Genomic DNA, 13748 nt, shown 5'->3' with positions numbered 1-13748 from the left:
AATGTTCCTATGATGAAAAGTTTCGATTAAATGTTATGTTTCTGGGCTCTGCTCAAATTCTGTCTCATTAAACAAGTATTTATTTGCAGATCAACAATGTTAACCCCGATCACTTAGATGTTAATACATTGAATACTAAAAACGAGGTAGAGAGGGAAGACTAATTCTACCACAACAAAGATTACACACTTCATTATTACTTCCAGATCTAAAGATTATTTAATAAAGAAGTGTAGTCAATGGAGAACATCAACAAGGAACTAACTTATCCTTTTTTTGTTTTCAGGACCCCCGCCTCTTCTGGCTAATAACTGGAATAATGTTTCTAGGGAGTGGACTAATGTGGCGACGTTTACTGTCTTTTCTGGGTAGACATCTTGAGCCTTCAGCACCACCTCCAGTAGGTTTCACTTCTAGCTTTATAATCTAACAGCACTGAACAGCTCCAGCTGTCAGTTTTTTGATTAATTGGCGAAGTTTTTCACAAGCCCCTGCCTTTTCTTCAGTGTCCGGGTTGGAAGAGAGGCGCCACCTTTTTCTAATACAGTAGTGGGAGGTGAGGATGGAGCTTTTGAAAGAGTCAAGTTGCGATTGACATTTGTTGAGGATAATCTCTAATGTTTTGTCGTCCTCTGAGGCCCGTCAATGGTAACAACCTTGGGAGCAGAAGCTAATGTGTCAGCACACCAATTGGTATGCACAGAACCTCCCAGCTCCACTGCACAGTTTTCAGGGAATTTTAGTTATGATTCATAGAATCCCAACAGTGCAGAAAGAGACCATTCAGTCCATCGAGTGTGCACTGACCCTCCAAAGAGAACCCCACTTCACACCCATCATCTCACAATTCCCATGGCTATCCACACAGTCTGACATGCCTGGACACTTTGGGCAATTTATTATGACCAATCCACTTAACCTGCACATCTTTGCACAGTGGAAAGAAACCAGAGCACCTGAAGAAACCGATGCAGACACTGGGAGAACATCCAAACTCCACACAGACAGCCACCCAAGGCTGGAATTGACACTAGGTTAGTGAGTTTTGAGAAGATTTGTACTTCAGGTTGAGGTTCTGAATGTAGGTTTGCTCGCTGAGCTGTAAGACCTCTTGGCATCATGGTAGCTCACAAGCCCACCGACATACTAAAACAGCAGCTAATGAGCTTGAAAGACCCGTGTACAAACAATAAACAAACTAATGTCATTTACAAAATACCTTGCAAGAAATGTAACAAACATTATGTTGGACAAACAGGCAGAAAACTAGCCACCAGTATACATGAACATCAACTAGCCACAAAAAGACATGACCCTCTCTCAGTGGTATCCTCACATACGGATGAGGAATGACACCACTTGGACTGGGACAACACATCCATCCTAGAACAAGCCAAACAGAGACATGCACGAGAATTCCTAGAGGTATGGCATTCCAACCGGAACTCTATCAATAAACATATTGACTTGAATCCCATTTACCACCCCTTGAGAAAAAGAACAGGAAATGGCACCTTACCAACCCAAGGAAATAAGAACAAACCTTCCAGCTCAGCAAGCAAACCTACATCCACTGATACTAGATCCCTGGCATTGTAAGGCAGTAGTGCTACCACTGTGGTGATAGTATGGCATTAACAGGTATATTTTGGCTTTTGAGTAGATTAGGATTGTTTTCATTAGAAAGATGGAGATTGAGGGGGGACCTGATTGAAGTCTACAAACTCCTGAGAGGTATAGACGGTGGATAGCAAGAAGCCTTTTCACAGAGTGGGGGACACAATTACTAGGGGTCACGAGTTCAAAGTGAGAGGAGAAATGTTCAGGGGAATATTTATAGAAAGTTCTTTTATGCAGAGGGTGTTGAGTGCTTGGAATGAGTTGTTCGCGGAGGTGGTAGAAGCAGGCACGATAGCGTCATTTAAGATGTATATAGACAGATACATGTATGGGCAGGGATACAGACCCTTGGAAATGGACGGCAGATTAAGTACAGAATCTGGATTGGAGGGCTAAAGGGTCTGTTCCTGTGCTGTAATTTTTTTGTTCTTTGTTCTTTTTTTAATGAAGAAAGTTGAGACAGAGGTACCAAGCAGTCTGCTCAAAGCCAGTAAACAGCTTGTGAGGCCCTGAGGTCTTTTTTCTTAAAAGTTGGAACAATAGAAGCAACCTAGATGGCTGGGATCAAGCTCCCACATTACCATGATTTTTAATTTTTAGCTTACAGCCGTAGCAAAGGTCTTAAGGCGAGATGTGGAAGCTCTTATTCATCTTTTACAGCTAAAAGCTGAGGTCTCTTCCTGCTGCATGTGAGACAGTCTATTTTACTGAATTTGCCTTTGCCAAGGGTGTATTTATGGGATGTTACTATTTTGGAACAGTTAATTAGTAGTTTATGTTATTTAGTTGAGCATATTGACAGTTACAGTTGAGCCAATTCTTTTCTTTTTATCCTATATTTTAATTGTAGTGTAAGAGTAATGTGTTTTGATTCATACCTGGTAGTTTGAGCAGTCGAATTGCACCTGGAACCCAGCACCTTACACTTAACCTAGATCCCAAATATTTCTTATTTATGTCCTTTACATATGCGGTGGGAGGGGTGGGGAGGTTTGGTCTAGTCCACAACAAATTGGGGCTCTTATCGGGATCAAAATCTAATACCCGGTTGGACTTGGGATTATTGGACTCAAAAGCATGAGTAGTGAGTGTCGGTGTCTTTTTTATTTCTGGTGTTACACTCAGTTGGTTAAAATAGGGTGTGTCTTGTTCCTGGGGATGGAAGAAGTCACTTCAGGAGTTCTGCAGAAAGTGAGCAAGGCATAACTTTTGGAATTGGCAGAAAAGCTGAAGTTGTGCAAAAAGGGGAGGTAAATGTCGAATTAGTTCAACATGTACAATTGTCGGAAATGCTGTCAGAATAATTGAAAATGGCTAAAATTCAATTGCAAATGAAACCGCTTGAACAGGAAAAGAAAATGAAACAGTTTGAAATACATTTGGAAGTAGAAGAAAAGTAGAAAGAGAGGATAGCTGTAGCAGAGGAAGAAGGACAGGAAAGGACAGGAAGAACAAAAAGAAAAGGCCCTAGCAGAAGAAAGGGAGAAAGAGAGTGTTTTGGAACTTCAGAGGTTGGAACTGAGAACTTTAAAAGTGTATTAAGTGCCTGGTTTAAAATCTTCCAGTGTTTTGCATTTGTAGTTGAAATTCATTAGCAGTGACCTCACCCAGCTCTGCAAGGTGAATTAGGGCAACAGATTTTTGTGTACTGTTCTTGTAAGTTAATTATTTTAAAAAGATCTTTTGTTGTGAATTTGTGCCAATTTAAATATTGTGTTGTCTAGGGAACTAATGATTTCCACAGGTTTTAATAGAGGGTTGATTAATAATGAAGGATATTAATGAAATGTTCTTATTCTGCTTCCATGAGAGAGGAAATACCCAACATGTCAACACAAAGTAGAAAATATTATTACTATGTGAGTGTATCACCTCATAAATAAGTTAATGAGAATGAAAGGGAACTGCTGAAACCAAATGTAACCCTCGAGAAGAACCCTTGAAATAAAAATTATTTTGACCCCTCAATTTTGTAGGTCCAATTTATTTTTGAAAATTTTCTGATTAAAATGCAGTTTATTTTGCAACATAAAATACAAATAGAAATTCTTGAAGTGGATTATGAAGTCGCATGAAAACAATCTATCTCTGCACTTAAATTTTGTTGATAATGCTTTACTAAGCTTTTTTTATCATACATTCCTGAAATATGGGCATTGATGGCAAGACAATGTTTAGTTCAAAGTTTGTGCGAAGATTTGTAGCTCGGGTGCTCGTTGTTGTGGTTCTGTTCGCCGAGCTGTAAGTTTTTGTTGCAAACGTTTCGTCCCCTGGCTAGGCGACATCATCAGTGCTTGGGAGCCTCCTGCGAAGCGCTTCTTTGATGTTTCCTCCGGTGTTTATTGTGGTCTGTCCCTGCCGCTTCCGGTTGTCAGTTTCAGCTGTCCGCTGTAGTGGTTGGTATATTGGGTCCAGGTCGATGTGTTTGTTGATGGAGTTTGTGGATGAATGCCATGTCTCTAGGAATTCCCTGGCTGTTCTCTGTCTGGCTTCCCCTGTCTGAGCAGATGAGTACAGTGGAGTTATGCTTCTATGAATTATATTGAATACCTGCCAAATTTCAGTGGTAATAAGAGCTTTTATTCTTTTCAATAATTGTGGCAGTGTTAATCGTAGTTGATGGCCAGCATAAGATTGTGCATTGGAAGCAAATGCATTTTACTCCGATTTAAAACATCTGATTGTGAATTAATTAGAAACTTTTGTCTCTTTTTTGGTTTCCCCAGATGCCATCTCTCCTGAAAAGGTCACAGCTGATTGGAGGAAAAATCGACCTGAGACATAGTTCCAAATGATGAACTTCCAATTTTGCCAGAATGTTCCCAAATCATCTCTGCATATAGTATCACAGTGATGCGCAACATCCACAAGAGTTAATTAGATTTATAAATCAAAACTTGTGCATTGTGGATCAAAGGGCCAATGCTCTGAGGACTCTTACAAATCCGTGGTAGGTGCAGTCCACCTTTACCGCTGTTTTGGCATCAGAGCTTAAAGCCTACGATGACAGAAATCATGAGTGGCCGAAGAAAATTACTTTCACAGCCCAATATTGAAGTTGATCAGGTGGTTAATATTTTGTCAACCGTTCCTGGTATTAGAAATGATAATGAAGTGTACAACTTATTTATTTTATCATAATTTATCAGAAATGATACAACATTGAAATGTATTAGTGGTAGAATATTCTGCTTCATGTTTCTTTACTAAAGATTTCTGGATGGATGAATTATGCTCTAGTTTTTGCCTATTCTGCTGTTAAACAATTTGCAACTGGCTGTGTGAGGTATGACCCATTCCGCAAATCCCTTTCTTTGACTACTTCACTTCATCTTGTCCCCACTTCATGAGAATTGATAAATTTTGGTACTTGATGCAGGAGCCTACTTACACAGCCTGTGTATATATTTACAGTGTCTGGGGCTGTTGAAGAACAGCTAATATTACTTATTTAAAAAGAAACTGTATGAATAAAATTGAAAATTGAGAAGTTCTTTCATATAATCTAAATCTAATCATTCAGTCACTTTGTACAATTAAGACCTGTATATATAGAGGCTATTTCCAAAAGTATAACATTTTCATCAAGACTAATGACTAATATCCCACCCTGTGAATTCATCCAGTGAGTGTGTGTTTTGATACTAATGTAGGTCCGTGCACTAGTACAGTACAGAAAGATGCCATTTGGCCCATTATGATTTTACTGGTTCTTTGACAGAGTTATCCTATAAACACCCCCCTTTTAAATTAATTCCACATCATTTATATTGATTCTTATTTTTCCTTCCAGTATATCACTTCACCAATCTCAGCAATAAATTTTATCTGCCATTTTTAAATTCATTTATGGAATGTGGGCATCATTGACTGGGCCAGCATTTATTGCTCATCCACAGTTGCCAAGGAGATGGTTGTGATGAGCTGCTGCCTTAAAACCACTGCAGTCCTCACTACGATACCGGTAGTTAGAGTTTCAGGATTTTGACCCAGCAAAATTGAAGTGTATCACCAGTCCATGTCCTCTTGAAATCTGCTGCTATCTTCCTCAGTCAATACTATTTTTCTGAGTTTCAAGTCATCTGCTGATTTTTAATTTATGACCTGTGAACACAAGCCTAGATCATTAACAAATATCAACTCCAACTGAACACTGCTATACGCTTCCTTTCAGTTTGAAAAATAGTAATTCACCACTACTCTACTGTCTGTCACTTAATCAATTTTATTTCCATGTTACCATTGCCCCCTTTGACTTTTTTTTAAACAACTCTGTTACGCCTTTGAAAAATTCACATATATAACATCAAATGCACAACCCTCGGAAGATGCCTCTGTTACTTCATTAAATAACTCAATTAAGATTCACTTTAACAGATTCAGGCTAACTATAAATGATTAACAGATTTTTCCAACAGAGAATTATTTTTTCCCTGGATTATTGAGTCAACCAGTTTCTCGTCATCAATTTAAGGCTGTCTAGTCTTTAGGTATCTAGCTTATCGCCCTCTTTTTTTTTTACAACAGGGATGTAACATTTCCACCATCTCTGGCACACTAATATCTTGGGAGGATTGGAAGATCATTTTCGTAGCTTCTGTTTTTTCCGTGATTGATACTCTCAGTAATCAAGATGAATCTTATCTGAAATAGAAAGCTTTATACATTGAATGCTGTCAACTTTAAGTGTCTCATTTTAATCCTATCCAATTTCTCTCAATTATTTTGTGATTAATGTTTATTTTTTATGCATAATGCATGTGTATTGTATCTTGTAATTTTCATGTTTCAGTTTCTGACTTTTTGTTTGTATATAAAACAACTAAATTCATAAAAAAATTAACCAATAAGTTGTTCTTAAGTTAAAAGAAGAACTTCAAACAGATGACATTGAAGCTTGATTCTTCTTGGTTAAACAGACCTTTCCAAACCCGACATAGTGGCAGTTTTGTGGGAGTTTTGAAATACTTCATGATTAATGTCACTTTTGTTTTGAAAAACAATTATGTATTTTAATATAAAATGTTCCAAATATACTAATATATTCTCATTTACTCAATTATTCACTCTATATGAACATATATTGACTTAGGTTTTGGGTAACCTTGATAAGGAGCTGAATTTTGAAGGGTATAGAACATTTCAACAAAAAAGCTTGTAAAATCTGTTGGGTTAGCTCTGCTGAGGAAGTAGAATCAGCAAAGGGGTATGAGGGGTTGAATTGTCAAATATTTGGCAGGTGGGAGTAAAATATTGAAAAATGCGAAAATGTTCACTTTGACTGTGTAAGACACAGAGGGCTCTGGGTTTGCTTGCACCTGAATCCCAAAAGTTAATATACACATAGGTACAGCAAATTATAAGGATGGTAAATTAATTATTGGCAGGTTATTGCATGGGTGATGGAATATAAATGTTGGGGAGTTTTATTGGAGCTATACAAGGTCTTGGTGATACTGCATTTAGAATACAATATACACTTCCGATCTCCTTATTGGACAAAGAATATAACTGAGTTAGATGAGGTCCACTTGACAGATTCCTGGAGTGATGACATTATCCTAAGGAGGAATGTTGTGCAGACTCGACCATTGGACTTTAACGTGTTAAGGGGAGGATACGGCAACCATGTTTGGAAAAAAAAAGTAATGATCGCAAAAATGCAAACAAGGTGGTGAAGATTAGTGGGTAGCCAGAAGAATGGAAAGCCTTTTTTAAAAAAAACACAGCAGAGGACAACTTAAAAAGCAAGTGAAATATGGGGATAAACTAGCCAGTAATATAGAAGAAGATTGCAGGAGTGTTTTTTTTCTGGATACATAAAATATAAAAGAGTGGCAACAGTAGATATTGGACCACTGGAAAATGAGGTTGGAGAAATAATGAGGAACAAAGAGCCTCAGTAGAGGAAATATATAGGTACTTTGCATCAGTCTTCATGGTGGAAGATACCGAAAGCGTACCTGAATTTTGCATAGGCAGTGGCCATTTTTAAGGAAAATATGCTGGTGAAGCTGAAAGGCCTGGATAGAGTGGATGTGGAGGAGTTGTTTCCACTGGTAAGAGAGGCTATGACCTGATGGCATAGCCTCAGAGTGAAGGGATGATCCTTTAGAACTGAGATGAGGAATTTCTTCAGCCAGAGGGTGGTGAATTTGTGGAACAGAAGGTTGAGAAGTCCAAGTCATTGAGTGTTATTAAGAGAAAGTTAGGTATGTTCTTGCACAGCAAGGGGACCAAAGTTTATGGGGAGAAAGGCAGAAAAATAGGTTTGAGAAGCATATCAACCATGATTGAATGATGGAGCAGACTTAATGGGCTGAATGGTCAAATTCTGCTCCTATATCTTATTGTCTTCCAAGAATGAGAGGTAATCTGACTGAATTGTATAAGATATCAAAGGGACACGATAGGCTGAGTACTGAGGGGGAAGGGGGCTATTTCTTGTGGGGGAGGCTAGAATCATCAGCCACAGTTTCAGAATAAGTGTTACAACACGGCGATGAACCCCTCTGTTAATAAAACCAAACACTCAGAAAAGATCACCTCAACTCATAATCTGTTAAAACGTGAGTGACAAAAAACTCCCAAACTCCAGTAAAGAAAATACATCTTTTATTTTACTATTGAAGTGAACATTAAACAACTATTCACAACTCTAAGCCCCTCTTTCTCTTAACTGCTTTTAGCTACTCCCAACTCTATAACAATATGCTGTTCCAATAAGACACTTATTAAAATTACGTCAACTTAATTTCAAAATCATACAGTCACTGTCTTCTGTGACTTCTCTCTTCCCAGATAAAGATCTCCCTGGGTTGTCATCTTTCTTTTTACTGCAAATATGTTTCATGTGAAAAGGTACCTTTGATAGAGAGTGTTTCCTAATTTCTTGGGGAGCAGGATATTAGATGGGCAATATGCTCTCTGACCAACTTTCAAAATGTCTGAATTTTATACCCTTCCCCCAACATTGGATCATCTCATTGGTTTGATGTTGACAAAACAATAAATTCAAACTTGATTGGGTTTTAGTATCCTGGAGCATAATTTGAACTGATTGGTTAAATTCGGATTCTTGTCAAAACAGAAACCAAAACTCCGAAAACCATTTCACAGCCGAATATTACATATTTTCAATTTTCCAGTACACTCTGGGACTGCTATCTAGTCATAAACACAGGTGCTTGTAAGCTCTCAGTTCATAACAGCATTCTCTCTCTCTCAAAGGTATGCCTTCAACTTCATAACAAAAGGCTCCCCTTTTAAAATGGAAGTGAGAATTTTTTTTAATTTCAGAAGATGTTAGTACAATTCTCTTCCCCAAAAAATGGTGGTGGTTATGTCATAGAATTTATTAAAAGCAAAGTTTGATAAGATTTTTGATAGATAAGGGATCCAGGAGTTCTCCAGCAAAGTGAGGCTAAAACCACAGTATGATGTCCAGAAGAGAAAGATCCTAAATTGTTTTGTTTTCACAATATTCCTTTGCTTAAATTGTTTTAAAAATGACATTTTGTCTAAGTCACAACATGGATGTCACTGATCACATGATGGCTGTTGATGACCACTTCTGATCGGCAGTAACCAAAGAACAGAAGCCCACATCATCTTCCTGCAATGTGATACTCCTTGCATTGCATGAACATTCCTGATGAAGGGCTTTTGCCCGAAACATCGATTTCGAAGCTCCTTGGATGCTGCCTGAACTGCTGTGCTCTTCCAGCACCACTAATCCAGAATCTGGTTTCCAGCATCTGCAGTCATTGTTTTTACAACATTTTAATCAAGTCAACACAAGAGACCTAGAGATGATATTTTTTACCTCAGCCAGTTCCAAACAAAGGAAACAATGGAAATGTACTGCTCTTTAACTTAGTGTAAATTAATCCAGAGTTATCTGCCTCTAAACATAATGGTTTCTGCTGAGGAAACATCAAAACTACTTCATTAGCTGAGTATCTCCACCCAAGGCCCTAACCACATGACCGAAATGATTGGTTTACTTGAATCTCCTTTACACAAATTTGATTGGTGTTCATCTTTCAATTTTTAAAACTAAAATAGTAAGCAGCTCTAGGCTCAGCTAATCATTTGTCTCTGATCTTAATAGCTCTCAAAAATCTGATTTCTAAAAGAAAAGCTGTATTTTGCATAAACAGCAAGTGATAGACAAAGTTAAGCAATCCTACAACCAACTGATCAGATCTAACTCTGCAGTCCTTCCACATCCAGTCGTGAGTGTTGGTGGACAATTCACTCCACAAATATCCCCATCATCATTGATGGAGGAGCCCAGCACATCAGTGTAAATGATAAGGCTGACTCATTCGCAACAATCTTCAGTCAGAAGTGCTAAGTGGATGATCCATCTCGGGCTCCTCCAATGGTCCCCAGCACCACAGATATCAGTCTCTAGCCAATTCAATTCACTCCACATGATATCAAGATGCGGCTGGAGACACTGGATACTGCAAAGGCAATGGACCCTGATAACATTCCACCCATTGTACTGAAGATGTGTGCTCCAGAACTTGCTGCTCCTCTAACCAAGCTCTTCCAGTACAGTTACAACACTGGCATCTTCCCGACAATGTGGAAAATTGCCTAGGTACGTCCTGTACACAAAAAGCAGGACAAATCCAACCCAGCCAATTACCGCCCAATCAGTCTACTCTCCATCATCAATAAAGTGATGGAAGGAGTCATCAACAGTACTATCAGACAGCACCTGCTCAGCAACGCCCAGTTTGTGTTTTGCCAGGGTCACTCAGCTGCTGATCTCATTACAGCCTTGGTTCAAACATGGACAAAACAGCTGAATTCCACAGGTGAGGTGACATCAAGGCCGCATTTGCCCAAGTGTGGCACCAAGGAGCCCTGGCAAAACTGGAATCAATGGGTATCAGAGGGCAAACACTCTGCTGGTTAGACTCATACTGGCACAAAGGAAGATGGTTGTGGTTGTTGTTGTGGAGGGTCAGTCATCTCAGCTCCAAGACATCTGTGCAGGAGTCCCTCAGGGTAGTTTCCTAGGCCCTACAATCTTCAGCTGCTTCATCAATGACCTTACCTTGTCATAAGGTCAGAAGTGGGGATGTTCACCGATGATTGCACAGTATTCAGTACCATTCGCGACTTCTCAGATACTCAAGCAGTCTGTGCTCAAATGCAACAAGCTCTGGACAATATCCAGGCTTGGGCCAACAAGTGGCAAGTAACATTCGTGCCACACAAATACCAGACAATGACCATCACCAATAAGTGACACTCTAACCACCGCCCCTTGACATTCAAACGCATTACCATCACTGAATCCCCCACTATCAACATCCTTGGGGTTACCATTGGCCAGAAACTCAACTGGACTCACCACATAAACACAGTAGCTACAAGAGTAGGTTAGAGACTAGGGATAATGCAGCAAGTAACTCACCTCCTAACACCCCAAAGTCTATCCATCATTTACAAGGCATAAGTCAGGAGTGTGATGAAATACTCCCCATTTGCCTGGATGGGTGTAGCTCCAACTGCACACAAGAAGCTTGACACCATTCAGGAAAAAGCAACACGCTTGAGTGGCACCACATTTACAAGCATTCAATCCCTCCACCACCGGTGCTCAGTAGCAGCAATATGTACTATCTACAAGATGCACTGCAGAAATTCACAAAAGATTCTTAGACAGCACCTTCCAAACCCACAACCACTTCCATTTAGAAGGACAAAGGCAACAGTACTTGGGAACACCACCACCTGCAAGTTACCCTCGAAGCCACTCGCCACCCTGACTTGAAAATATACTTGGTACAGTGGTTCCTTTACAGTCGTTGGGTCAAAATCCTGGAATTTCCTCCCAACGGGTATTGTGGGTCAACCCACAGCAAGTGGACTACAGCGATTCAAGAAGCAAAAGTGGGTACTGCAGATGCAGCTTCCTGATGAAGGGCTTTTGCTCGAAATATCGATTTTCTGCTCCTCGAATGCTGCCTGATCTGCTGTGATTTTCCAGCACTACTCTAATCTTGATTTAAGGAGGCAGCTCACCACCACCTTCTCAAGGACAAATAGGGATGGACTATCAATGCTCGCCAGCCAGCGACCCCCAAGCCCCTCAAATGAATTAAAAAGAATTTCATCCACAAAATGACTCAATTTCCAGATTTACAAGTACTGCACCTTCTACAAAAGTTCAAATGGATCTGTTCTCCTCCAGAAAGAATTAGATTTATCGTCATGTATATAAAAAGAGTGAAAAGTATTTTTTGCGTGCAATTCGCAAAGTGTCACCATGCTCCGGCACCACCTTGAAACACTGAATATGATGCAAGATTTAACTGCAACGGAGTTCATCTTTCCCTTTTCCTGTTACCCTCTGCTACTCCTCCATTCACTGCTTGACATTGGCAAGGGTCTCTGTAATGGGCTCCAGGGTCCATCTCCACAATTGCTGCTACTTCCACAACCACTGCATCTGAGCTGGAGCCTTAGGCTTAGTCTCACACCATTTGCTCCCCCTCCGCTGCTCCTCCAGAAGCTGTCATAAGTCAACGGTTACCAGGATTCTGGATCCAGGCTCCAGCCTCTGTGGCCTCAGGGTCAGAACTGCCCATGCATCTGGGGCTACATGGGTCCTAGTCCAACCGACTGCCCCATGGAGAGAATGCCTCCATACTAAAGCTTTCCACTATTGTTTACCTTGTGTTTCGGAATAGTCGACAAGCTTGATGGTGGAATCTTTCACCCCTTGGCAATGTCTGATTTTCACTTTCTTCCACTTTGCCTCCAGTGGAAAGCACTTTTAATTTCCACATGGGTTGAGCCAGCAAGGGTTGGAACTTATCCTTTCTCAGAGAGCTCGTGATGCTGAACGTTGGCCGGCTTGTGGTTTTACGTGCTGACATGGTGGTGCAAGTGAATGACCAAGGTGCTTGCGTTTGTCTGACCCAGAGATGTCAGTCTGGAGATCCTGCTTTAGCGCAGGCACCTTTCAAAGGGGATTCCTATTTTGCTGCTGGGAAAGAGTAGCCATTAGTTGCTTGGCCACTAACTGGAGTTTGGGGTTAATCCAAATGCAACTCATCACAAATAATGTAACTGCATGAGTACTTCAGTCAGTTTGATGCTGGAACATTGAGAAAACATTGTCAGAAATTAATAATCAGTGAAGGGATCAGTTGATTGCTGGTGTTTGGTGAACATTAACAATGTTTTGGAGTGTGTTCCTCTGAGAGGAGCTGGCAGCTGAGTGTCTCTCCTCACTCTTTGATTTTCGCTTCAGGGAGATGTTGCAGCAGCGGCTCGGCCTCGGCCTCGGCCTCGGCCTCCGGGCGCTGGGGGTCACGGGCGGCCCCCTCTCCCACTCCTTGCCCGGCCCGCGGTGTTACTCCGGCTGGGCGGGCTCCGGGCTGCTCCACTCCGAGGCGTACATCGGCGGCCGCTGGCTGCAGGCCGATGGCGCGGCGCGGTTCCCGGTGCAGGACCCGGCCAGCGGGCGGCTGCTGGCTGAGGTGGCGGACTGTGGGCCCAGGGAGGCCCGAGAGGCGGTCAGGGCCGCCCACAGCAGCTTCCCCGCCTGGAGGGGGGTCACCGGCAAGGTGAGGGGGGGGGTGAGGGAGGTGAGGGGGGGGTGAGGTGAGGGGGGTGGGGTGAGGGTGAGGTGGGGGGGTGAGGTGAGGGGGGTGGGGTGAGGGTGAGGTGAGGGGGGGGTGAGGTGAGGGGGGTGGGGTGAGGGTGAGGTGAGGGGGGGGTGAGGTGAGGGGGGTGGGGTGAGGGTGAGGTGGGGGGGTGAGGTGAGGGGGGTGGGGTGAGGGTGAGGTGAGGGGGGTGAGGTGAGGGGGGGGTGAGGTGAGGGGGGGGTGAGGGGTGAGGGAGAGGAGGGGGTGAGGGAGGGGAGGGGAGAGGAGAGGAGGGGGGGAGGGGTGAGGGAGGGAGGGGAGGGAGGGGTGGGGGAGGTGAGGGAGGGTGGGGGGGTGAGGGAGGGGGGGGTGAGGTGAGGGGGGGGTGAGGTGAGGGGGGTGGGGTGAGGGTGAGGTGAGGGGGGGGTGAGGGTGAGGGGGGTGGGGTGAGGGTGAGGTGGGGGGGGTGAGGTGAGGGGGGTGGGGTGAGGGTGAGGTGAGGGGGGGGTG

General features: G+C 42.2%; 2 protein-coding genes across 4 annotated transcripts in view; both read left to right on the top strand.

The window, feature by feature from the left end:
• The window catches only part of mrs2 (magnesium transporter MRS2), a 48768-nt gene extending 42045 nt beyond the window's left edge, over positions 1–6723 (top strand). Inside the window, exons 10-12 of one of the 3 annotated variants that reach the window (XR_006315902.2) lie at positions 287–400; positions 4347–4686; positions 6148–6723. Coding sequence is in view for 2 of the 3 variants with exons in the window: in XM_087978603.1 (XP_087834729.1) it covers positions 287–400; positions 4347–4415 (183 nt within the window). In the remaining variant the exon portion in view is untranslated. Of the gene's footprint in view, positions 1–286; positions 401–4346 lie in introns of all 3 variants that reach the window. The other 2 variants (XM_087978603.1, XM_043719170.2) reach the window with 2 other exon arrangements.
• A 6010-nt stretch (positions 6724–12733) lies between these two features.
• Positions 12734–13748, top strand: part of aldh5a1 (aldehyde dehydrogenase 5 family, member A1 (succinate-semialdehyde dehydrogenase)) — a 32150-nt gene continuing 31135 nt past the window's right edge. The window contains exon 1 of the mRNA XM_087978602.1: positions 12734–13217. Within this exon, the coding sequence (XP_087834728.1) occupies positions 12906–13217 (312 nt within the window). The 5' untranslated portion in view covers positions 12734–12905. The remainder of the gene's footprint in view (positions 13218–13748) is intronic.

This window comes from Chiloscyllium plagiosum, unplaced genomic scaffold (genome assembly GCF_037043375.1).
Source record: "Chiloscyllium plagiosum isolate Xiang-an unplaced genomic scaffold, Cpla_swu_hap1 HiC_scaffold_34, whole genome shotgun sequence".
Classification (NCBI taxonomy): Eukaryota; Metazoa; Chordata; class Chondrichthyes; order Orectolobiformes; family Hemiscylliidae; genus Chiloscyllium; species Chiloscyllium plagiosum.
This window is presented reverse-complemented; position numbering and strand designations above follow the sequence as displayed.